General features: G+C 40.3%; 1 protein-coding gene across 3 annotated transcripts in view; it reads right to left on the reverse strand.

Moving 5' to 3' along the window:
* Positions 1-1,392: 1,392 nt before the first annotated feature.
* The window catches only part of tll1 (tolloid-like 1), a 45,226-nt gene continuing 22,023 nt past the window's right edge, over positions 1,393-24,595 (reverse strand). For 2 of the 3 annotated variants that reach the window (XM_029497754.1, XM_029497764.1), the window contains exons 9-21: positions 23,704-23,819; positions 23,380-23,482; positions 22,837-22,953; positions 22,409-22,554; positions 21,677-21,872; positions 21,423-21,548; positions 20,053-20,213; positions 19,784-19,964; positions 12,232-12,357; positions 7,744-7,871; positions 5,478-5,691; positions 4,872-5,122; positions 1,393-3,897 (exon numbers count right to left, since the gene is read on the reverse strand). In XM_029497754.1, the coding sequence (XP_029353614.1) occupies positions 3,763-3,897; positions 4,872-5,122; positions 5,478-5,691; positions 7,744-7,871; positions 12,232-12,357; positions 19,784-19,964; positions 20,053-20,213; positions 21,423-21,548; positions 21,677-21,872; positions 22,409-22,554; positions 22,837-22,953; positions 23,380-23,482; positions 23,704-23,819 (2,000 nt within the window). In that variant the 3' untranslated portion in view covers positions 1,393-3,762. The remainder of the gene's footprint in view (positions 3,898-4,871; positions 5,123-5,477; positions 5,692-7,743; positions 7,872-12,231; positions 12,358-19,783; positions 19,965-20,052; positions 20,214-21,422; positions 21,549-21,676; positions 21,873-22,408; positions 22,555-22,836; positions 22,954-23,379; positions 23,483-23,703; positions 23,820-24,595) is intronic. The other variant, XM_029497772.1, reaches the window with a different exon arrangement.

Raw genomic sequence — 24,595 nt, forward strand, 5'->3', positions numbered from 1 at the left:
GATTTTAGTGACAGAGAAGGTGGAAATGAACTTTGTTTTTTCTCTATGATGGTAATTTGGTCAGACAAATTAAGGTATTTTATGAAATCACCAACCAGCTGCAATTGAATGAATAGTTTAACTAAGAACTGTTGAGGAATGTATCTGTGAATTATCCAGAGTGACGAGGGTATCGTTTCTTGAAAGTAATTATATTCAAGCTAAAGTGATCACTCTTTAACATTTCAAGCAAAAAAAAAATATTCCTGGATCGTTTCTGAAATATTCTCTGCTTTTCTCTGTTTTTTTATGATAGTAAAACTGCATTTGTTTGTTCATGTCAGTTCTCATGGAAAACCTACAGCCATTTAGGAGTATCAAAGATACGGTGAACAGCTCAGACTTGGCTCCCTCTGCTGGGTATCTGGCGGCGTGAGAGTAGCTTCTAGCAGCAGAGTGTGTGTGTTACACTAAATGTGTGACAACTGAAGCTCATCAAACTGATCCTATAAAGGTAAGTGGCTTGTCCCCAGGTGCTAACAAGCTGCAGGGTTTAAAATGGGCCAAACTGTTCACAGAAAGAATCTATCAGAAAGGAGAATTTAGGTTACGAGAATAAAAATACTTTTATGAAAGTAGTGGTTAGATCCTTCATGTTTTTAAGTGTATTTTTTAGTTAAGATGTCATTTTAAAATCCATCTGGACTAAATGATTGATGTGTTTGGTTTTGAGTTTTAATTATACTTACACTTCTTCAGTGTTTAATTGCAATAAAATAATGGTGCTGAAATAATATTATTTCGTATAAAAAAGAGATTTTTGAACTTCCAAGGTTGACATGGAAGCAATAGGAGATCTGATTCTCAGAGCTAATGTTTATTTCATTTACAAAACTGCTCAGGTGAAAATCAAGTTAAAGTATGATGTTTCTTTGTCTTTGGCGACACCTATAGTGAGATCACAGTAACTACAGGTTTGTTTTTAAATTGCAGCATCTTGACTTAACGTGACTGGTGATACTTGTGTTTTTAACTTGTCACCACAGTGATTGTGACTTACAAGACACATTTAAATGAATTGAATTGATTTGTACTTAAAAATAATATTTTCACAGTCACCAATTAATCTGAAATGAAGAATATTTTGTGGCACGTAGTGTTTCCAAAGCTTAAAGCTTAAAGCTGGATGAAAAGGGACGAGTAAAAGTGTGAATGTTCACTAGAAGACAAACTGCCTCTACTGAGGAAGTTCAAATGACACAAGCCAAAGATCCAGACCAGCTACTGAACCAAAAAAACATTTTAGCAAAAATTTAACGACAAAAGACAAACAAACAGATTAAGTGTATTTAGCAAATCCATTTTAAAGCTATACAATGAATACATACTTTAAATGAATGCTGAGAACAGGAGTCATTTGGAACAATGAATCCTTTTATTGTTTCTTTTGAGTTTTAATACATCATTTAAATGTTAAATTTATAACAGCTATTGGTTTATTAATTAATTATAATTTAACAATGCAGACAAAAAAAAAAGATTCAGATGGCACTCTCAGGACTCCACAGACTCAAATAACACACAATAACTGTAGAAATAAAGTAATCAAGTCACATAAACAACTGCAGACAGGAAAATAAAAATCTAACAAAACATATAGAGTAGTTATTTTTACTTTACTAAACTGGGAAACTCAATGACCTTTATTTAATCACTGATTTAGTCACTGATGTCCAGGTTTTATATCAGGTCGACAACAATGTGATTTCACATGATCATTATCACAAAGGGAAATGCCAAGGATTTGATTAATGGATCAATAGTTGGCACTTGTAGAACTTCTTGTGTCATCTAAACAGGCTGAGAAAAACCAAAACCCACACACAGCACAAAACATGATGATGATATATGAAGCACAAATGTTGTATTTACCTGTGTATTTTAATGATGCAGAGAGCGTATTTTCTGTCTCCCTGAACTACAGATACAAGGAGGGAACGAAAAGGTGGTGCAATGGAAGAAAACCACAGAGGATCAGGGTCACCAAGAGCTTGGCACATATAGCAGTGAATGAGTCAACTTAAAAACATGCAGCTTACAGACACACACATTGTTTCTTTCTAGTTTCCTATAGCACTCACTTACACAAAAGTATTTTAACACAGAAGTGACGCGGCCTAAATGCATCCGATCTTTGCTCACTTTGCTCTCCACGCCTCATAGTTACAGAGGAGAAATGTTTGTTCAGATATTAATTTTGAAAATACACAAAAATAAGGTGTGGGGGTTTTTTTTGTTTGTTTGTTTGTTTGTGTGTATTGTGTTTAATCGTGAAGGAATAACCATGAATGTATTTATCTCAAAGAGCAGCTGTAAAAATGACAAAAACACACATGCACTGTTGACACTACCTCACACACAGACTACATTTCCCATGTTTGTTTGTTTGTTTGTTTGTTTTTAAACCATTAAACCATTCAAGATCTTCAAAAAAAAGAAATACACTGCAGAAAAACCTTGAACACACTCCACTGACACAAGACACCTGTGCAAGAGCATAGGAGGGACCTCCAATAGCATACATTTGGTTCTAAGGCAAAATTGTAGTTCCACAGGACTAGTGCTGTTGATGCAGTGTGCTGTTTGCACGCTGACTGTGTCTCCACTTTAAAACCTTCACTCAGTCATTCAGTGCATCTTTATTTTAGCACCACGGGAATCTCACACAATCACAATCGTGTCACTCTGAGAGAAAAGCTGTGAAAAAAATTCCCTTCCAATATCCACAAAAAAAAAAAAATCATGATTATTGTGGTTGAAGAGGAACACAGAACTTTCCATGAACGTTGAAAAAGAAAAACATCATAGACGCACACAACATAATGCAAGGCGTGACATTGTCATTTGGAAATTCTCCATTTGCATTTTTATTTTTCTATGTTTCTCCCATTCCACAATGGTCGTATGCATAAGCTTTAAGCCAAAAGGGAAAGAGGGTGGACTTCAGCCTTTTATTTGTTCTTTTCTCTGTACACCCGCGCACACTCGCATACATATGGAAACACACACGCATACGGTAAACACAGTGGGTTTTACAATAAGACAAGACATAAAATCATCATCTGCAGCCACTCTGAGCTGGGTTGAAGAGACCAGTTCCCAGGCATCAAAGGCAATAAAAATATGTGTTTAGTGTTAATTCTCAGTTACTGTGGGTGGGAAGCAGCCGTCTGATCACAGTAAATCTCACAGTTCAGGGATTAACGAGCCAGAGAGACTCCTGGATGCAACTTCTTGTAGCTCTTTAGTTCCTTCAGCATCCGTTGTTTATAATTCTGAGTATGAATCTAGTGTATGTATGTGTGTTTACGGTCTTTGCACTTTTACAACCTTTTGTATGTCAGTAAACTGATTTGGATCTCCTGCGATTGATCCTCTGACCACACCGAACAAGGAAAAGCTTGATGCAGTGATGAAAAACCATTTCCTCCACAAGAACGGCTCGTTCAGTTGTCAGCACATTTCCTCACGCTTGTTGAAACTCATTTTGATATCTGGTTGTTTTTCCTGTCTCATGTCAGACTGCGTTGACCCGCGTGGAGCCACCGAGGGAGATGAATGTTCATCAAAGTACTGTCTTTCTCCCCTGGCTGGCCAACGTCCACAAATGTCCACATCTTGTCTGAGAGGGGACAGGCTGTACTTTTCTTGTTGCCATGGCGAAGGTCAGGGTAACAGTGGCAGGACTGTACAGAGGTCAGAGGTCATGGGCTCTGTCTCAGGTCATTTCCTGGTGTGAAGGCTCTCCTGGAACTTGGTGCTCGTGTAGCGGATGTGGAAGCCCTTCTTGCTGATTGTGTCGTCACTATGGAAACGGATCAGCATGGCGTCTCCAGGCGAGTAAATCCCCTCCCTTGGCTGAGGATGAGAGGACAGAGACATTTGAAGGAATTTTTCTGAAATTTTAAAGGTACATATCGCATATTTTCTCAAATTTTATACCTATCTAACACAAGCCTTTTTGCCTCAAATTATGCAGTCTTAAATTTCTGAACATATTTCTCCTACTTTCAGGATACCTCTTAGTTCTGTTCAGTTATGCCCACTACAGAAAGTAATTAAGTGTGACTCATCACAATGTATTAAGCTTTTCTGCAAATAGTTTATCACTATTACCCTGATCTTCAGGGAGCAGGCAAGTGTCAGGAAAATGTATTAACCCTAACCCTGATGTCAAATAAAATTAAGTAAAATCTCCTAAAACAGGATGCAAACACTACAAACACACAGAGTTATGAACTATATATATATATATATATATATATATATATATATATATATATATATATATATATATATATATATATATATATATATATATATATGTCTGTGTGTGTGTGTGTGTGTGTGTGTATTTACTTAAAACAGCAAGACACTCATTGTACATTTGACTGTGAATATTTTTGCAGCAAATCAATAAGCATTTGATGTATTAATGAGATTTTACAGCTCCACATGACATTATTTAAATTAGTGCCATATAATAAAGTATATCTCACTTGGCTTTCGTTTTTTTTTTGGGGGGAAAATTGTTGAGTTATAAATGTATGGAATGATACAAATTTAATATTTAAGAGGTGTGCACATCGATTTATACCAAATGGAATGAGTAGGCTGGTGGAGCATGAGAAATATATTCAATATTAAAGATTAAATCTAATCTAATCTTTGTAGTTATTGAACAAAGTTTTTTGAATTATTAAAAAATAAAATATAGATAATTTCTACTTAAAACATTTCACAAATATTGCCTTAGTTATTTACAGTCTTCTTTCTTTCCTGAGGTTAGCCCTCTTAATGATTCAGCTCTTTGTGAAATCTTGAGGCCTTACCCCTGAGCCACAGAAACGGCCGAGTCGATGCGAGTTGGCGTCATAGCCGTTGTACAGCTCAATGTAGTCATAACCGCAGTCGGCCTCCTCCTCCACCTCAAATGTGATGAAGCTCAGCTCGATGCCATAACCCTGCTCAGCTGTCAGCAGCCACTCACAATCAGTGTGACCCGGGTAATTGTTGTCTCCAAACTGGGAGTGAGAGTAAAGGTTCTTCTGTCGAACTTCAGCTTTCAGACGACCACCACAATCTGTGGAGAGAAAAATGGACGGAAGCATTTTAGCACAAAACCTTTGACTTTGCACTTATGTTCAGACAGTACTAGAAACTAAAGTCTCGAGACACTTGATTTTCATCATGTATGTGCTCTTAAACACCACTAGAGGGAAATATTGTCCTTAAAATTTTGTCAAACTCAAAAACTGGTGACTGAGTGATGCTTTTTTTTTTTTTCTTTTTTTTTTGAACATACAGCACAGGCCAAAAGTTTGGACACACTTTCCTTTTCATTTGAATGAATAGGAAAATTTTTGGCCTGTACTGTACAAGGACCCTCAAACTTTGTTATTGCAATATCAATAATATATGTGAATTCAGACACACACCTGTGGAGTGTGTAGCCTGGAAGCCCTTTCTTTGCACTGAGGCATCAGATATGAAACGGAGGTACATCTTGTTTCCGGTGGAAACCAGTGGCTCTGGGATTTTACTGCCACACAGTCGACCCAAGATGGCTGCCATATCACTGTCCCCATCAAAGGCCTCCAGGTGGTCATATGCACACTCCTGATGCTGCTCGATCTCAAACTCATTGAAGGTCTAAAGATGTGAAGACAGAAAAGCCGACGGAGAGAGAAAAGGGAGAGGAGAGATGGAGGAATGTGATTAGTGACCTTTTGACCTCACCTTTATTTCCTTTTTTATGTGAAATAATTGCATATTATAAGGGTTACAGTTTCAACTCTTAATTGGTTGAAACAAAGCCACAAATATACAAACTTCTGCTGTGTCCAAGTGACATTCTGAACAACTCGACAAAAGGATTCAAAACAGAGCAGCCTGAAGACAAGACACTCTGACTTGATGCTAATCTGACAGCTATCTTTTGAAACATCACTTGGCAGAGGGCCATTTTCAACAAGTTTTAGGATCAAATAACCCTTTTTAATGTGGTTATGACATCTAAAGTCCATAAAAAAGAAATGATGGATTAGTTTCCAGTTTTACTTAATGGCCTAATTCGTTGGATAATGATTTACAAAATCAAGTGAAACCCAGAATTTTTAAGTATTTGGCGCAATTTTTTTTTTTTTAAGTTAGCATTTTTAATACCTCGGAGCAGACCCCCAGCCTCCCTCCATCACTGCCTACACATCGCTTACAAACCCACATGCATGTACACAAGAGTCACGATTCTTAATCTAATCAAGCCACCGTGAGCTGACTCATAACACCTTGCAGGCCTCTCTCCCACACACACTTACACACCCCTCGGATTGTCTCATGAGCCGTGTTCCATCACACCGCTGCAAACCATTGCACAGCACTGATTTTTATAAACCAAGCGGAAGGAGAAGGGAGAGCAAAGGTGGGCTGATGTGAGGATGTCATTATTGAGAGGGCAAGTGTGTGATTCTGGGGGATGGAAATGGCTTCCAGATGTTTCTGGCTGTAGCTCAGAGGAGACTGGTTTGTGGATCTGCTTACTGTTCCCAAGTGAATTATCTATGTGTGTGTGTGTGTGAATAAGCTATAACAGTATGACCTTCGTAGCTATGTGCAGATTTCTGGTATTAAATTTATCCCGCTGTGATGCCATTACTGCGGATATAGAGAGCACCCCTGCTAATCTCAACACACACACGTATTACTGAGTGTGGGTAAAAGAACACAACCTTCAAAATGCACATTTCCTCAATCTGACTACATACACTATCACATGTAGTCACGGTTAAAAAGGTGTGACTTTATGGTGCAAAAAACAGTGAATGTTGTGATTGTAGCTGATGATGTAATTTGTTTTTGGTTGCATAAGCAGCAATAAGAGATTATCAAAATTTAATAACAGTTGATGACAATTTTGATAACATGCAATGAATGAGGGGCCAAACCAACAAACTCTATGCTGCAGAGTCTGTGTGTGTGTGTGTGTGTGTGTGTGTCTAGACCAGGACTGCATGTACATTTCATAAGGACTGTGCCATGTTTGTGTATGTGATACTACTGGCATCTGATGCATCCCTTGTGAATGTGTGCATGAATCTCTGCTCATGCATTTCAATCTTTATTTGGCCTTTGATGCTTTTTAGCACTGAAATCTAATCCTACTAATCTATTAGTCAAGTCTGAGTTTGAGTTGGTACTTTTCAACTTAAATTTTAAATAATTTGCACGATTCTGCATCGTCTCCACAGAGGGAAACTGCAAATGCTTCCTGAGCATCAGAAAGAAAAGTCTTCATGTAGAGCCTCAGTTATAACTCAGTTCATCAATATATATGCATTACTGCAGTAACTCTGAAAATAGAAAGACAACTATCTGTGTCAACACATAAATGCTTGCAAGCTCAAATGTATGCATGTGTGCGTGCACACAGCCTGCGCACACAGACAGAAACAAAGACACAGATGGCTACTGCCCAAGGCCTCTTCCTAATGCATGAGCAGACGCTTGCAGTTAGCCTGAATATACAAACGTGCATATCTCCCCAGTTCACACTTGGGCTTCATATGTGGAACGTTGGAAAGCGAGATCATCATGTAAGAAGGGTGGAGCAGCGGGCAGCCTGAGGCTTTTACAGCACATACAATGTCAAGCTCAAAAAACTGTTTGTATAAAGTGAAACAGTTGCTTCATTTGATGAACACTTACAATCTTGACTCGGTGCCCCGGTGTGGCTGTGATGTCCCAGGTGCACTCCTTACGGCTGGGATACTTGTCTGGCCAGTTCGGGCTGCTCAGGGTCCCGCTGGGGCTGTGGATCTTGTGCTCACACTCAGCTGGACACACACATACATGCAAGCACACACATGGAGAGGAAGTTAAAATCGTGGCTGCACAGGAAAAGCTCTCAGGAAAGGGAAAGAGAAGAGGAAGACGAGAAATGAGAGAACCAAACTAAAGAGAAAAGAGCTCAAAGAAACACATCCTGGTCACAAGTTCAGTGTGAATTTCATATGCACGCATGCTTTCCACAAAAGCTCTGCTGCAGTGGGACCTTTGGACTTTACATTACTGTATTTTGGCAACGATGTGCACAGACACAGAACTATAAGAATAAGATATGCTCAATGTACCATTTCCTTTCATTCCCTTCATCTTAACTCATATGCAGTAACAAAATGTAGGTGGTTTAATTATAATTAATAGAAGTAGAAGAAGTCATTGTAATGAAAGAAAGTTTGTCTTCGTGTAAAAGTCAGGTTTTACCTACATACAGTATCGTGAGGGGACTTTTTCTATTTTGCTGTATGTTATGTGAACTTTAAATGCCATAAAAGCAACAACCCATCATAATCAACCAATATAGATTTACAACATATGTTTCTAACACAGCATTTATTGCAAACAGTGCAATTTGAGTTTTCCATGCCTTTGGCCCAAAACTAAATAGTATCATTCATCAGGTTTAATCAGCTCCAAAAAGAGTTTGTCACGACTCCAATGACAGACTCTGAGCTCTAATTTACACTCACTGACAAAAACCTCTATTACACTATGACAGTAGTTGCTTTTTTGTTTTTTGTTTTTGTGATTCATCACGGAAAAGTTTCCAGCTTCTATCGGATCATAAACCAGAGCGAAAAGAGAGTGAAAAATCCGATAAAAGAAAGAATTTGTGTCAGCGCTGAAACCTGTCAAAGCCCTCAGAGACAGAGGTCAAGACGACATATTCTGCATACGTGTTTGTGTGCATGATGTAGGTTACTGATGGCGGCATGACGAAGATGATGGGAGGCAGGAGGCATTTATGAGACAACAAAATGTGTTCCAGAGTGACAGTTTTTATTCAGTCAGATCATCTGAACCCATGTACAGAATGAGACTGATGGATTTTACAAGAACAACGTGTAGATGGAAAGGAGAGAGTTTTTTAACATGCAGTGTAATGAATGCAAATGTCATATTCCATACAAACTATTGCCACAAGAGACTAATAGACCTTCATACTGTCAGGAGTAACAAATTAAATAATAATAAAAAAAAAACCTTGCTTGATATATAGCTTTGCTCTGAAATAGAATTGTGCCATGATTATCTTGTCTGACACAGCATTCAAAAAGAGAAAAACTGAAAAAAAAAAACCTTCACATTATCAAGTAGATGCCAGTAACAGAAAGTATAATTGCACAGTATTAACAGAACTTAAGTTTAAAAAAAAAAAAGAAAGAAAAAGTGTGCAAAAGTGTGTGCTAATTTAATTTTTAAAGGAAAGGAACAAACTACAGCTGAAGAATTTAGATTTCTAGTTCTTGTGTCTTTCTTTTGTTTTCCCTTGCTAGTGTGCCAGTGTTACACACTTCTGACAGGTGACAAATATAATGTAACAACATGCCAGGCCTCCCAAATGTCTGTCCGTACATTAGCACTATCGCACACACACAGTATGCATGTACATAAACAGTATAGATACAAGCTGTTCGATAGGAATATGGATTTACATGACTCAGCAAGTTTACTGGCCAAAGCTGGATTAATGCATACATGAACATACACAGACAGTACTATATGTGAAGCTGTCAAGGCCCCAGATGTTTGAAACATGAGTCTTTTTATGAGCAGCACAGGGAGCCTTTAGTGAGGTGGGTATGGGAGTTTTGATGTGGTGTGTGTGTGTGTGTGTGTGTCCATGTTGGGAAATTCAACTTCAAAGGGATCAGTGTAATATGTCAATTCAAAAGTTGGGTGTATGCATGTGTATGTACATGGGAATGTGCCAGTGGCTTTAAATAAATAATGTTTTCTGTCAAAATGAACTCCCCCGTGTGACTGTTTCCCACAGACATCACAATAAACACAGCTTTGCTGACTTGGACAGACCTGTTAGTCTATCTTTTTAAGTAGGTTCATGTTGAATCTCTTAAACCTGGAAAGCTCGGGATAAGTCTAAGTTCTTAGGAGAGCAGTTGCTCTCGCCCCCGTGTGTGGAACAGGAAAAACATTTCCTACAGAGCTGTGAGGAAAAGAACTGTATAATAAACTTTGTGGTAACCTTGGACTTGAGAGGCCATTTTGTGCATCATACACTATCTGTATGTGCAGTTTTGCTTGTTGTTTTTTACTTAGCAACACTGTCATTAAACAGCATCAATTTTAAAACGGCCTGAAATCCAAGTAAGGTTGGAAACCCCTGATTAAGGGCAAAATCAAACTTACACTCAGTGGAAACGTACAGTTATGGGTAAAATCTAAAACTTTGATTGGTGATCAATTCTCAATCAATCTGAGACATGTTCACTGCTTTTAGTGCTTTGATGGTGAAAGGCTGCAACTAAATTCCTACCAAATTTTAGGCAAAGTCAGACCATAAAAAGACCCAAAACCCACCAACCTTTCATTTTATTCTCTTTTTCTCTTGCTATGATTGGCTTCTCAACCTCCTCCTCCATCATATATTATTGCCAGCTATATGGTGTCATTGGACACATCTCTGCTTATCTGTTTTTATATATATAAAAATAAAAAACTGGAATTCAGCAGATTTTACTGCGATATTCAGCATACCGTTTAAAATTTTCTGCACTGTATTGAAGCGAGTTTTGTTGTTACTGCACAGCCATAAAAAATGCAAGTTAAATCTTTCAGAACATGTGCAAAGGTCTTGAAAGAATGTTGGAGTATCAAGAACTTCAAGACAAGTCGCAGCCAAGTCTCACATTGTTCTGACAAAGTTGTTTTTTCTTTAAAGGACCAGTGTGGTTTGTGACATCTAGTGGTGAGTTCTGAGACACGATTCAGCCCTTCCCAAATGAAAACACACCCATTTTTAGGGTTTAGCAATTACACACTAATGAAAACTGTCTAAATTAGAGATGCAACGATATTCAATATTTTATTGAATCGTTCAATACGCCCTGTTTGGTTCAATACACAAAGGCAAGCAACGGTATTTCAGCATGTTTCGGCCCATCGCTAAACTTTATCAAAACATGGTGCAGCACATGCTGTGTGATTAGATACACTAAGAGCAGACACAGTAGAGAGAGCAGTACTGCTATGTTCATGCTGCCTTCAGAGCCAATCAGAAGACCGTGAATTTCCCAGGCACCAATCAGTGCTAAATGTAAAGGTAAATGCTGGAAAAGAGAGTGAGCAAACATGGAGAGCGAATGGGACATTTGGAGAGGCACCGTCCTCTTACAAGTCCACAGTGTGGGATCATTTTGGATTTAGTGTTGACTACGGAAACATGACGGTCAACAAACAAAGCACAGTGTGCAAGTATTGCTTTGCAGATATTGGATACTCTGTAGGTAATACAAGCAAGGCCTAGGCAAGTACTGCCACCAAGTGTGCAGGTTGTCATAAGGTTTGTTGTTTAACTATTTTGAATTGATGCTGAACTTTATGTCATGTTCACATTTGTTGATCGTTGATTGTATTTGTAGCAGTTAATTAGTTTCTATGAGTGGGTTAAAATTTTGTTTATTTTTACACTTTATATTTGATATTGCTTTTCTGATAAAGAGCAAGTAAAATAAGTGCTCCCTCCCCAACGTTTGATTGTTTATTTATATTGGATACTGCTCTGTTTTTTATGGAAGGATGTTACATGTTTATAATAAAGTGGTTTGACTATATTTGTGCTTGCTTTTAATTATTAGATATCAAAACCAAACTGTTACCATGGCCCAAAAACCATGGTGCATACCAAACTGTGCGAAAACCGTACCGTTGCATTCCTAGTTTAAATATTCCACTTATGCCACTAATTTCGCCTAAAACCACACTCGTCCTTCAAAAACAGTTTAAGTATCAAGTTTGTCAGTTCTTTAAATGCTTACTATTAAAAAAGACAAATCATTCGAATTCAGACATTTAAGTGACTTGAGAGTTTTTGCTTTCAAGTCTCAAGACAAATCAAGTCTAGCTGGAGCCCAAGTCTAAAGACTCAGGTCGACATTTCAGCTGTGAAGCTGAACCGTAGAAAAGGAAAAAAAAGATAACCCTTTCCTCATATGGAGAGAGTAAGTCTGGTGTCATGTGGACCCTGGGGTGGATAGACAGAGTAGGGATTGTATGATGGACGACTGTTTTTATGAATGAGTGCATGCTTGTGTGGATGTGTGAGAACGTGCATGTGCGCTCCGATGTTTTTATGCCAGTGTGTGTGCGGATGTGAATGTACGTGAAACCCACCTTCCTTACAGTCATGTTTGTTCTCATGCAGTACAAAGCCATGGCGACACTGACAAACGTAAGAGCCCACTGTGTTGATGCACTCGTGCTGGCAGCCGCCGTTGTCCTTGCTGCACTCATCTTTGTCTGTGAGAGATACACATGCAGCACATCACACATGTGAAAACAGCAAAGAGATGGGGTGAAGGGAAGCAAGAGGTCAAGCAGGGGAGAGGAGTGGAAGGATGAGATCTTCAGGATGGGAGGTGGGGAGAGGAAAGACTAAGTAAATCATGGAGGGAGGAGGAGACAGTGGGAAAAAAGCAAAAAGAGAAAGAAACCAAATCAAATTAGGAAGGTTAAGTCAGTGGAGAAATGCTGCAGTGTAAATTAAGGAAAGTGACAGAAATGGATCAACAAAAACCAGAAGTACCAGCTTACATGTTCACCCAGAATATGGTTGAAGTTTAAGTAAGTGAAACCTTTCATTGCAAACCCAACAGGATAGACAGACCATTACCAGGTGAAACACTACAGCCTAGACTGTTAACATACTATCATCCAAAGTTCTATAAAAGACAAATGAGAGGAAAGAAAGTTGAAGAAAAGAAATTAGCGTAAAATATTAGTAAATATAATAATGGGAAGTGAGTTAAAACCAACTCAAAGGACATAAAAAGAGTTAGGTTGATTTGTGTGTGTTAATTCTGGAATTGGTTGAGTTAGCCAGTAAAACTGTCTGTGTGCCACTCTTCAGGATGACAGCTACAGCTGCTGTGTTCAAACATCTCTAACTTCAAAAGCTGCTTCCAGATCAGCTGTGCTCTCCTCAGGCCAGACCACCACTGCTATGGCAGACTGTTGTTTTTGCCCAACCAAACTGAGGACAGGCTGTAAATCCTGATGAGAACTTCAGTCTGTCCTTCAGTCATTTCCTGAATAGATAAGATACTGAATCACACTTCAGTGTAATTTTTATTCCCCAATATCACATTATACACAGATATGTGGGACATTAAGTTGCCATAGGGGCACATACATGCAGAACTGAATTCTTCTTAAAAATACAAGTTTTAAATTTGCGTTGTAACTAGAGAATCTGATTTTCTTTGTACAGTAATACATTACTGCTGTATATAAAATTTTATTTTGTCCTCTTGTTAATTTATAGCTGCTAACTGTTTTTTCTGTTGTTGCTACAGCACAGCAGGTATAGTTTTGGAATGGGGACGCTAACAGAGCCTGTAAAGACGCTAACAGAGCAGGTAAAGACACTAACAGAGCAGGTAAAGACGCTAACAGAACCTGTAAAGACGCTAACAGAACCTGTAAAGACGCAAACAGAGCCGTAAAGACACTAACAGAGCCTGTAAAGACACTAACAGAGCAGGTAAAGACACTAACAGAGCAGGTAAAGACACTAACAGAGCAGGTAAAGACGCTAACAGAACCTGTAAAGACGCAAACAGAGCCGTAAAGACACTAACAGAGCCTGTAAAGACACTAACAGAGCAGGTAAAGACACTAACAGAGCAGGTAAAGACGCTAACAGAACCTGTAAAGACGCAAACAGAGCCTGTAAAGACACTAACAGAGCAGGTAAAGACACTAACAGAGCAGGTAAGGACACTAACAGAGCAGGTAAAGACGCTAACAGAACCTGTAAAGACGCTAACAGAGCCTGTAAAGACACTAACAGAGCCTGTAAAGACACTAACAGAGCCTGTAAAGACGCAAACAGAGCCGGTAAAGACGCCAACAGAGCAGGTAAAGACGCCAACAGAGCAGGTAAAGACGGCAACAGAGCAGGTAAAGACGCTAACAGAACCTGTAAAGACACTAACAGAGCCTGTAAAGACACTAACAGAGCCTGTAAAGACACCAACAGAGCAGGTAAAGACACCAACAGAGCAGGTAAAGACACCAACAGAGCAGGTAAAGACACCAACAGAGCAGGTAAAGACGCCAACAGAGCAGGTAAAGACGCTAACAGAACCTGTAAAGACGCTAACAGAACCTGTAAAGACACTAACAGAACAGGTAAAGACACAAACAGAGCCTGTAAAGACACTAACAGAGCAGGTAAAGACGCTAACAGAACCTGTAAAGACGCAAACAGAGCCTGTAAAGACACTAACAGAGCCTGTAAAGACACTAACAGAGCAGGTAAAGACGCCAACAGAGCAGGTAAAGACGCTAACAGAGCCTGTAAAGACACCAACAGAGCCTGTAAAGACACTAACAGAGCAGGTAAAGACACTAACAGAGCAGGTAAAGACACTAACAGAGCAGGTAAAGACGCTAACAGAACCTGTAAAGACGCTAACAGAGCCTGTAAAGACACTAACAGAGCCTGTAAAGACACTAACAGAGCCTGTAAAGACGCAAACAGAGCCGGTAAAGACGCCAACAGAGCAGGTAAAGACGCCAACAGAGCAGGTAAAGACGGCAACAGAGCAGGTAAAGACGCTAACAGAACCTGTAAAGACACTAACAGAGCCTGTAAAGACACTAACAGAGCCTGTAAAGACACCAACAGAGCAGGTAAAGACACCAACAGAGCAGGTAAAGACACCAACAAAGCAGGTAAAGACACCAACAGAGCAGGTAAAGACGCCAACAGAGCAGGTAAAGACGCTAACAGAACCTGTAAAGACGCTAACAGAACCTGTAAAGACACTAACAGAACAGGTAAAGACACAAACAGAGCCTGTAAAGACACTAACAGAGCAGGTAAAGACGCTAACAGAACCTGTAAAGACGCAAACAGAGCCTGTAAAGACACTAACAGAGCCTGTAAAGACACTAACAGAGCAGGTAAAGACGCCAACAGAGCAGGTAAAGACGCTAACAGAGCCTGTAAAGACACCAACAGAGCCGGTAAAGACACCAACAGAGCCTGTAAAGACACTAACAGAGCATGTAAAGACACCAACAGAGCCGGTAAAGACGCCAACAGAGCCTGTAAAGACGCCAACAGAGCAGGTAAAGACGCTAACAGAGCCTGTAAAGACGCTAACAGAGCAGGTAAAGACGCTAACAGAACCTGTAAAGACACCAACAGAGCAGGTAAAGACGCTAACAGAACTTGTAAAGACACTAACAGAGCCTGTAAAGACACCAACAAAGCAGGTAAAGACACCAACAGAGCAGGTAAAGACACCAACAGAGCCTGTAAAGACACTAACAGAGCCTGTAAAGACACCAACAGAACCTGTAAAGACACCAACAGAGCCTGTTGAGACACCAACAGAGCTTGTAAAGACATTAAAAGAGCCTGTAAAGACGCCAACAGAGCTGGTAAAGACGCTAACAGAACCTGTAAAGACACTAACAGAGCCAGTAAAGACACTAACAGAGCAGGTAAAGACACCAACAGAGCAGGTAAAGACACCAACAGAGCAGGTAAAGACGCTAACAGAACCTGTAAAGACACTAACAGAGCCTGTAAAGACACTAACAGAGCCTGTAAAGACACCAACAGAGCAGGTAAAGACACCAACAGAGCCTGTAAAGACGCTAACAGAGCAGGTAAAGACGCTAACAGAACCTGTAAAGACACCAACAGAGCAGGTAAAGACGCTAACAGAACTTGTAAAGACACTAGCAGAGCCTGTAAAGACACCAACAAAGCAGGTAAAGACACCAACAGAGCCTGTAAAGACACCAACAGAGCCTGTAAAGACACTAACAGAGCCTGTAAAGACACCAACAGAACCTGTAAAGACACCAACAGAGCCTGTAAAGACACCAACAGAGCTTGTAAAGACATTAAAAGAGCCTGTAAAGACACCAACAGAGCTGGTAAAGACGCTAACAGAACCTGTAAAGACACTAACAGAGCCGGTAAAGACACTAACAGAGCAGGTAAAGACACCAACAGAGCAAGTAAAGACACCAACAGAGCAGGTAAAGACACTAACAGAGCAGGTAAAGACACCAACAGAGCAGGTAAAGACGCTAACAGAACCTGTAAAGACACTAACAGAGCCTGTAAAGACACTAACAGAGCCTGTAAAGACACTAACAGAGCAGGTAAAGACGCTAACAGAACCTGTAAAGACACTAACAGAACCGCTAAAGACGCTAACGGTGCAGGTAAAGACACCAACAGAGCAGGTAAAGACGCTAACAGAGCCTGTAAAGACGCCAACAGAGCCAGTAAAGACGCTAACAGAACCTGTAAAGACACCAACAGAGCCGGTAAAGACACTAACAGAGCCTGTAAAGACACCAACAGAGCAGGTAAAGACGCTAACAGAACCTGTAAAGACACCAACAGAACAGGTAAAGACACCAACAGAGCAGGTAAAGACACAAACAGTGCAGGTAAAGACGCTAACAGAGCAGGTAAAGACACAAACAGTGCAGGTAAAGACGCTAACAGAACCTGTAAAGACACCAACAGAACAGGTAAAGACACCAACAGAGCAGGTAAAGACACAAACAGTGCAGGTAAAGACACTAACAGAGCAGGTAAAGATGCTAACAGAGCCGGTAAAGTTGCTAACAGAGCAGGTAAAGTTGCTAACAGAGCAGGTAAAGATGCTAATGTGAAAAAGACTGACAGAGCCTGGAAAGACCCACAGAGGCACCAAAGACATTGAGAAAGCTGAAAATGACACTGACCGAGCCAGTAGAGACAGTGTCACAGCCTGTTTCAAACTTTTTATGTATGTTTTGATGGGTCTCTGAGCAATTGGGATTTGAGCTGGCATTTCCCAGGGTCAGCCTCATCTTTTTCTTTGTTGTCTGCCTTTTTCTACAAAAATGTGATTCTTCAGTGGAAATGCTTCAGTATCACTTTCAGCAAAAAATATTAATACTAGCCGTGTGTGCCTTTATGTTTATACAGGTGTGGAGGGATTTAACAGGAGAGCCAATAACATATGCACATGCACTAACATGCGTGTATCACCAGAACAGCAAAAGCAAAATACAGTGAAACATTGAGAGGGAGAACTTTGTTCTTTCCCAGGATGATGTTACTTCATTGTTCCTAAAATAACCGTTTGCTGAGTTATTATTGCTTTATTTTTTATTGATAAAGCCTTTTGAAAAGTGTTTTTTTTTTTTATTGATATATTAAAAAAATTATGGATAAATGTGAACAAAAGGATCCAAAACAACAAAAGTGTTTCCATGTTCCACACACATCATTTTCTATCACTCTTTAGCCATAATTTGTGGCTTTGTTTTTTAACCACATGGCTCCTCCATCAGACTGGCTGGGTGAAGACTAATCCCTTTAACAAGGCTGAATGTAGGGAGAGCAGAGCAGATCATATAGTGGAGATGGAGCTGCTACATTAACAGCAATGTTGTCAGAGACAGCATGAGAGCTAGAGATGGACAGATGACCACACAAGAAGATTGAAATATGTGGGAGACACAGGAGTTAGACACAGGAGTTAGTGTGTGTATATGAGTTATGTGTGTCTGCGATGTGCTTGTAACTGTGAGTAAAGGACTGATTCCTATAAAGAGATGCGAGATTAGACACAGATGCTGAGTTTCACCTCAACTCAAGTGCTTGTGAATCAGACTAGATCTACTTTTAATGAAACCACTAAATCCCTTCTCTCTCTCCCTCTCCTCCTGTGTGTGTGTGTGTGTGTGTGTGTGTGTGTGTGGGGGGGGGGGGGGGGGGGCATGTGCTCGTGTGTGTGTCTGCATGTGCATGCTTGTCTGTGTCTGATGTGGTATTATGATGCTATTGTGGGCTCAGTCTCACCCTATCAGAGGCTAAGAAGCTTTGCGGTTGATGCTACACAGTGTCCATTGTAGCTTTCTTCAGGTCAAGCACACAATGTCCACACACACACCTACAGGCACACACACATGCACACACTCAAATGGATTAGTAGTGTGTGGGAGGTTGAAGGGACCTCCCAAAAGCTTCTGGCTTGTTGCCAACCCAAAGCTATTCCTGGAAGTTTCTGACAATAGCTGAGCCACTCACAACAACTTTCATCACAGTCACAAAAACACCTCATGTGTGTCTGAGTAAGTAATTTCTATACAAACACACTGAGCAGTTTATGTGTGTTTTCCAGGTGTGCTGTGTGTGTAGCTGAATTTTAACAAACCAGCGGACAGTTCAAATGCTCAGATGCTAAAAGGAAGTTGGCTTTGTAGCTGATCAGTCTCAGCCCCCTTCCCCAAACTGTTATTACCTCATGTTAACATCCAACAAATTCATCCCTGCCACAGCAAGATGTTTGTTGTTTTTTTCTGGAAAATCACATCTGTGTCCAAATACCATACTGCATACTAATTCTGAGTGTCTTTTCATGATACAGTGTTCACAAAATATTCATTGAAAAATATGTGAAATTTTTTGAAGGAATCCCTTTTTATCTTTAAGAACCTCTTGATGGCTCATGTCATTCAAGAGTACCTCCCATCTTCATCACCATAACACGCCTGACTGGCTCTTTAGGTGTAAAAGTCTCATTTGTACATATAAATCTGCATATGTACTTTTATCCAGAAAGACTAATGGACACCTTTGTCCCATAATGCAATGCACAAAAAAGATATTGTCACAGTTGACACAAAGTGGGACCATTATCAGAACCCAGATCCTGAAAAATTCAGTTTTCTACACCTGAATCTAGTCTAGAGTTGCAGTTAAATTGATAAAATATTATTCAAATGTGAATGGCTGACTCTGCTGAAAGTCAATTAACAACATTATCGCCATTTTAATAGTGAGTAGTCCTAGTATCCAGTATGAAATTGGGACAGCACATGTTTTCTTCTGGAGGAGAATGGATAAAAAAACGATCCACATCATAACAGAACAGGATCCATCCATTCTCTGTAATCACAGAGCAGACCTGAGCCAATCAGGGATGCCGATTGTGAGGTCATGTTACCTCTGACCTTTGATGAGTTTGCCACCTTGTTGCTGATACGGCCACGAGCAGGAGAGCGGCCGTGCTTTATGTCCTGGCATGACTCAAACACAAACATACGCTCCTGACACAGAGCCAGTCTGTCTGAAGGAGAGAGGGCAGAGTGCAGGGTGGGTGCAGGAGACCAGAGAGCTGACAGAGGCTCAGGAGATTCAATATGACAGGCCCACACCATACACAGGAGCAAAACTAATACTGTACAAACACAGATGTAATCTGGCATATACTTGGCCCCAAATGCAAGCAAACATACACAAACACAGTAACACAGAGCAGAAGTTGGCACACATCAAATTTAAGATAGCCATCACTATGTTCTGGTAATGAAGTCTTCCAAAACCAGTTTTTCCTTTTTATTGTTGCTCAGGACAAATTAGAGCTCCACTTGTAACAAGCATCTTATAGTAGTCGTACTTCATACAAAATGTTTTAAATTTTTTGAAAAATTATGGTGTGGGTGCCAGCAGCTTGCTTTTATGTCACTTATTGTGAAATATCAATTCAAAATAAATATCAATTCTGTGACGTAATCATGTTTTCTGCTGTCTGTATACATGCTCATCTCTCATCAAGATGCATACACACACACACACACACACACACACACACACACACACACACACACACACACACACTAACACACTTTATCTTACCTGAGAAGAAGTGGGCCTTGAAGCCTTTCTTGGAGACGGTGTTGTCAGACTTGAACTCAATTCTCATGTTGTTGTACTGAGAGGTGATGACCTCAGGGACCTCAGTTCCACAGTATTTCCCATGCAGTTTAGAGTCAGAAGAGAGACCGCTCCGCACCTCCACATAGTCATATTTACACACCTAAACGCAATACAAACTCAAATCAGGCTCCTGTGACACACACAAATGAGGTGGTTCTGCATTCAGCATGTAGCAGAGAAAGACACACCTCATTTCCCTCCAGCTCAAAGGCCTCAAACTGCATGGAGATGCGGTACTGAGTGGGAGCGACCACCTGCCACACACAGTTCTTGTTTGGTGGATACTCTTTCGGCCAGCCGGGAGTGCTGATTGTCCCATTCAACTTTGAGAGAAGACCGCCGCATGCCGCTGCAAAAACACAGATACAAGCCGTTTAAAAAGAGACAAGCAAGAAGAAGCACTGAACTGAGATGTGCTGTTTTTTCTATCTCTATATGAGCGACACAAATAAGAAATGTGGGGGGGGAAGGGTATGGTACGACTTCAAGATACAGAATGTGCCAGTTGCTGATGGCTTTCTCTCCCTTCACTTCCTACTGCATCTAAAGCCATTACTGTCTTATAAATACAGAAAATATTACATATTTTATGAACTGAAAGAAAAGAAAAAAATTACCTAAATCAATAGCTGACCTCATATATAGGAGCAGGAGTTTCCAGCTAATACTGCAGCTCACAGGGCAGCAGTAAAGATTTGATTATTCCCATTTATAACCTGTTTTGGTTTCAAATTCGTGAACTATTGGGTTTTCTTGGCATCACAAAATAATATCCACAGTTTTTCCAACACAGCTGTGAGCCATCATGGCTGAGTTGAGGTTGGCTTCATGCATTAGAGTTGAGATTTTACTACCACAGCTGTGTGTAGTGCTCAGTTTGGGCAGGAGGGTGATATTTCTGATACAGTTTACGCCGGAATGTGGACAGACACTGCTTACGCCAATCCCAGCACAACAGCCCCTGTAGTCAGCTAAAAGGAAATGTGTATGCAGAGTCATTGCGACTAATGTATTATTTATTTATTAATTTTCAACTGGAAGCAAGATTATTCACAAAGCACCTGTGTTGAACAACACAGGTTCAAATATTTCCATTTTCTTTCCATTTTCTCGCTGCCAGGGTCAGTGTTTACTGGTGTTTATCTACTTAGAGTGTATGAGAACATACCTTCTCATTTTTGAATAATCCAATTTCTTCCAAAATTTCCCACACTTTAAATAAACTAGAGATGCCATTGTAACAACTATTCCACAGCAAAAACCACCATTTAGATATTTCCCTACCATAGATTTATGCTGGCTGCTTTAGAAGTGGTTTGTTCAGTTGTTTCAGTATGTGGGTCATTATGGGTTGTTAATCTGTGTTGTGGGATTAAAGGACGTTTGTGGCACTGGAGCAACAACGCTTGTGGCTTTGTGTCAGAAAGATGTTTTTTCCTGTTGATGGAGGCTGTTCGGATGTTTTTTTGCCCTATTGACTTTGACTCATATCCTACAGAAACACACAGGAATGCACATGTAATCATGAATTTAGAATACCGAACACACACACAGTTACCTTCACAGCTCTTCTTGTCAGGAGCTAGTTCGTAGCCAGGGTCACAAGCACACTTGAAGCTGCCGAGAGTGTTTACACACCTCTGTTCACATCCACCATTGTCTGGCTTGGCACACTCATCCTCCTCTGAAAAACACGTCAGGGCAAATTTTCAAGCACACAAACAATGCTTTGATCTAAAAGCTGTTTGAGAGAACACAACCAGCTGACATGCACACAACCGCACAATCATCCATAGACACACACACACACACCTTTGAAAAAGTTAGCAGCAAAGCCAGCTTTGTTCACGGTCCCGTCTGAGACAAACTTCATCCAGAGCGTGTGTGACGTGGAGCGCACATCCTCAGGTTTGTCATAGCCACAAAAGCGCCCAATCAGGGGGCTTGTCTCCAGAGGGCCATCCCGAACCTCCAGGTAGTCGTAGGCACAGCTGTCGTGCCTCTCAATCTGCCAAATCATTCATGTGGGTATGCACGAACACAGATACATTGCTTTGAGTATCATTGTCCTCGTATATAAGTTTCTTTCTCCCTGAGACATTTAAAGGTTTTATTATTATTTATTTTAAAACTATGGTAGCTACTTCAGATTATAGTTGGATGAATGAATGAATACAGAAAATCTATGCTAAAATACTATCTAGGAATAGAAGAGAATAGAAAGCATCTCGACATTGGTGTGTTTTCTTAAGAGGTTGATCTAAGATACAGTGAGAAAGTGACCCTTTGACCTTTCCTGAGTGCATACAGATTGAGTCATTTAGCATGCTGACATTTTTACAGCGTAACAACTACAAAACTACTTCTCAGTTATCTGCTCTCTCTTTATACACTCTTCTTCTCTCTCTCTCTCTCACACACACACACACAATACACAGCACCATCTTTATTAACTTCCTTGCAGTAATATGAGCGTGAAATTTGACCCAGACATTCCTAACTACACACACACACACACACACACACACACACAGAGTAAGCCACCTCAAAGGCCTGGAAGCTGAGCCCAACGTTGTAGCCTTCAGACACAGTGATCCTCCACACGCACTCTTTGGATGGTCTGTAGTCATCGGGGTAGTTGGGAGACTGGATCTGGCCAGAGTCCTTGGTGATCTCCCCCCCACAGATCGCTGCACCGGAGAGGGAAAGAGAGAGACAGAGATTTGAGACAGGGACAATGAGAGAGACAGGATGGGTTACCCTTCACTGCACAGAGCCAAAACACCTGAAACGCATTCAGTGTTCACTCTGAATAATGAAAGCCCCAAGAGAAAGTTACAGAAGTCACAAAGTCACAACTGGAGCCTTTTCTTGTTTTATCTACCATATGTGTGTTTGGAGTCAAATATTGTATATTTATGTATTTACTCATTATTCATGAATTTGTTTGATTAATTGATAAAAGGAGTTACCTTCATAAATGGCAGCAAATCCTTTTCCCACCCAGTTGCTGCTGCTGCGGAACTCAATCCACATTCTGCTATCCGTGGAAATTAAGACATCAGGAACTTTATCCCCACAAAACCTGCCTGTAACACACAGACACACAAAAGTTAACAACATGTGGAAACAAAGTACAGTGGAAATATATATCAGGTGGAGTAGCATAGCTAGCATGGAAGATGTTGCATTTGAGTACCTTTATTGTTTGCTTAAGTGTCAAAACCAAAGAGTAATTTACTGAAGCTGCCCAGGGTTTAAACAGTTTCTTCAACAATGACATATCTGAGGAATGCAATGTTGCAAAGGTGACATTATGTTGTTGTTACAGACAGCAATACCATTAAAGTAGAATCGAATGAGAAAAAGCAAAGCAACACAGTAATCAGTCAGTTGTATTCAAGGATAAGTTCTCAATTTTTTCAGTTCATACCGGGACCATCATTTAAGGGCAGTTGGTGCCCATCTGACCCCGGCCTTCAGCTCAACCCTGGCTGGTTGCCTCTTGAGCTTACCGAGCAGTGGAGCTTTCCTCCAGTATCCGTCCCGTACCTCGATGTAGTCATACCAGCAGAGACTGCTCTTATACAGATCCATGGTGGTGAAGTTAAGAACGATCTGGTAAAATAAGAAAAATCCATGAATATCAGAGAACCAATGACGGGAATTAGAGCAGAAAAAGACGGTGATACCTGCAGTGTTAGGACTTAACCAGTATACAGTCATTCTGTCAGCAAACTCTTATTGATACTGGCTACGCATGCACATTCACTGCACTGAAGGGTGCTACGCTATGCATGTCCGTGTGTGTGTGTGTGTGTGTGTGTGTGTGTGTGTACCTTTTCTCCAGGTGTAACAGATATTCTCCAGACACAGTGTGTGTATGAAGGATATCCGTTGGGGTAACCAGGAGACGAGAAGTTTCCCGTTGACTCTTGGAGTGTCTCTCCACATGCTGCAACACATAAACACACACACACACACACACACACACACACACACACACACACACACACACACACACACACACAAACACAAACACACCAACAAAGTAAAACTTTTGTGGTTAGTGTCCTGCTGTTTAGTACAATCCTTTTGACCAAGTACTGATGCTTAAGATTGATGTTACTGAAGAACACATGGCTCCCTCGTCTATTATTATCATCATTATAATTTTTTAAAACTAATTTACTAAAATAAATACACTCGGGAATATTTTGTCAAAACAAGAGTCTCAAACACTGTTTTGTGCCAATGTTTACATCTGCATTATCCCATCTGTCCATATGGAAACTGTTAGAAATATCTTTCTGAGTCAGAAAACAGTAAAGGAATTAAAATTACTCTCCCAAACGAACTCATGTTTCGTGTTGTCCTTGGCTTTGTTTAGTTTTGCAGTCCACAGTGTGCATGTTTGTATTTCTGTGTGCATCAGTATACTTGTGGGATCCAACCACAGTAATTAAGCCCCGTCACCATTTAGCGGCATTAAACACACCCCAGTTGAGTTATTTACTGTAAGTGAACAGGATTAATGGACTTTTAATTTAGCACAACAAAGACAAAAGCGCCCACTCAAAAACAGCTGAATGAGTATTCATGGGAAAAATATCACTCACTTAATGTTTCATCTTGAATTTAACACTGTCGTTCCCCCTCAAAAGGAGGTTAGCCAAATGTGCCCCTCCTATCCCATCATGCATGCTGTTTTCCCCAGAAATGCCCTAGAGC

The sequence above is a fragment of the Echeneis naucrates genome, chromosome 1 (genome assembly GCF_900963305.1).
Source record: "Echeneis naucrates chromosome 1, fEcheNa1.1, whole genome shotgun sequence".
Taxonomy (NCBI): Eukaryota; Metazoa; Chordata; class Actinopteri; order Carangiformes; family Echeneidae; genus Echeneis; species Echeneis naucrates.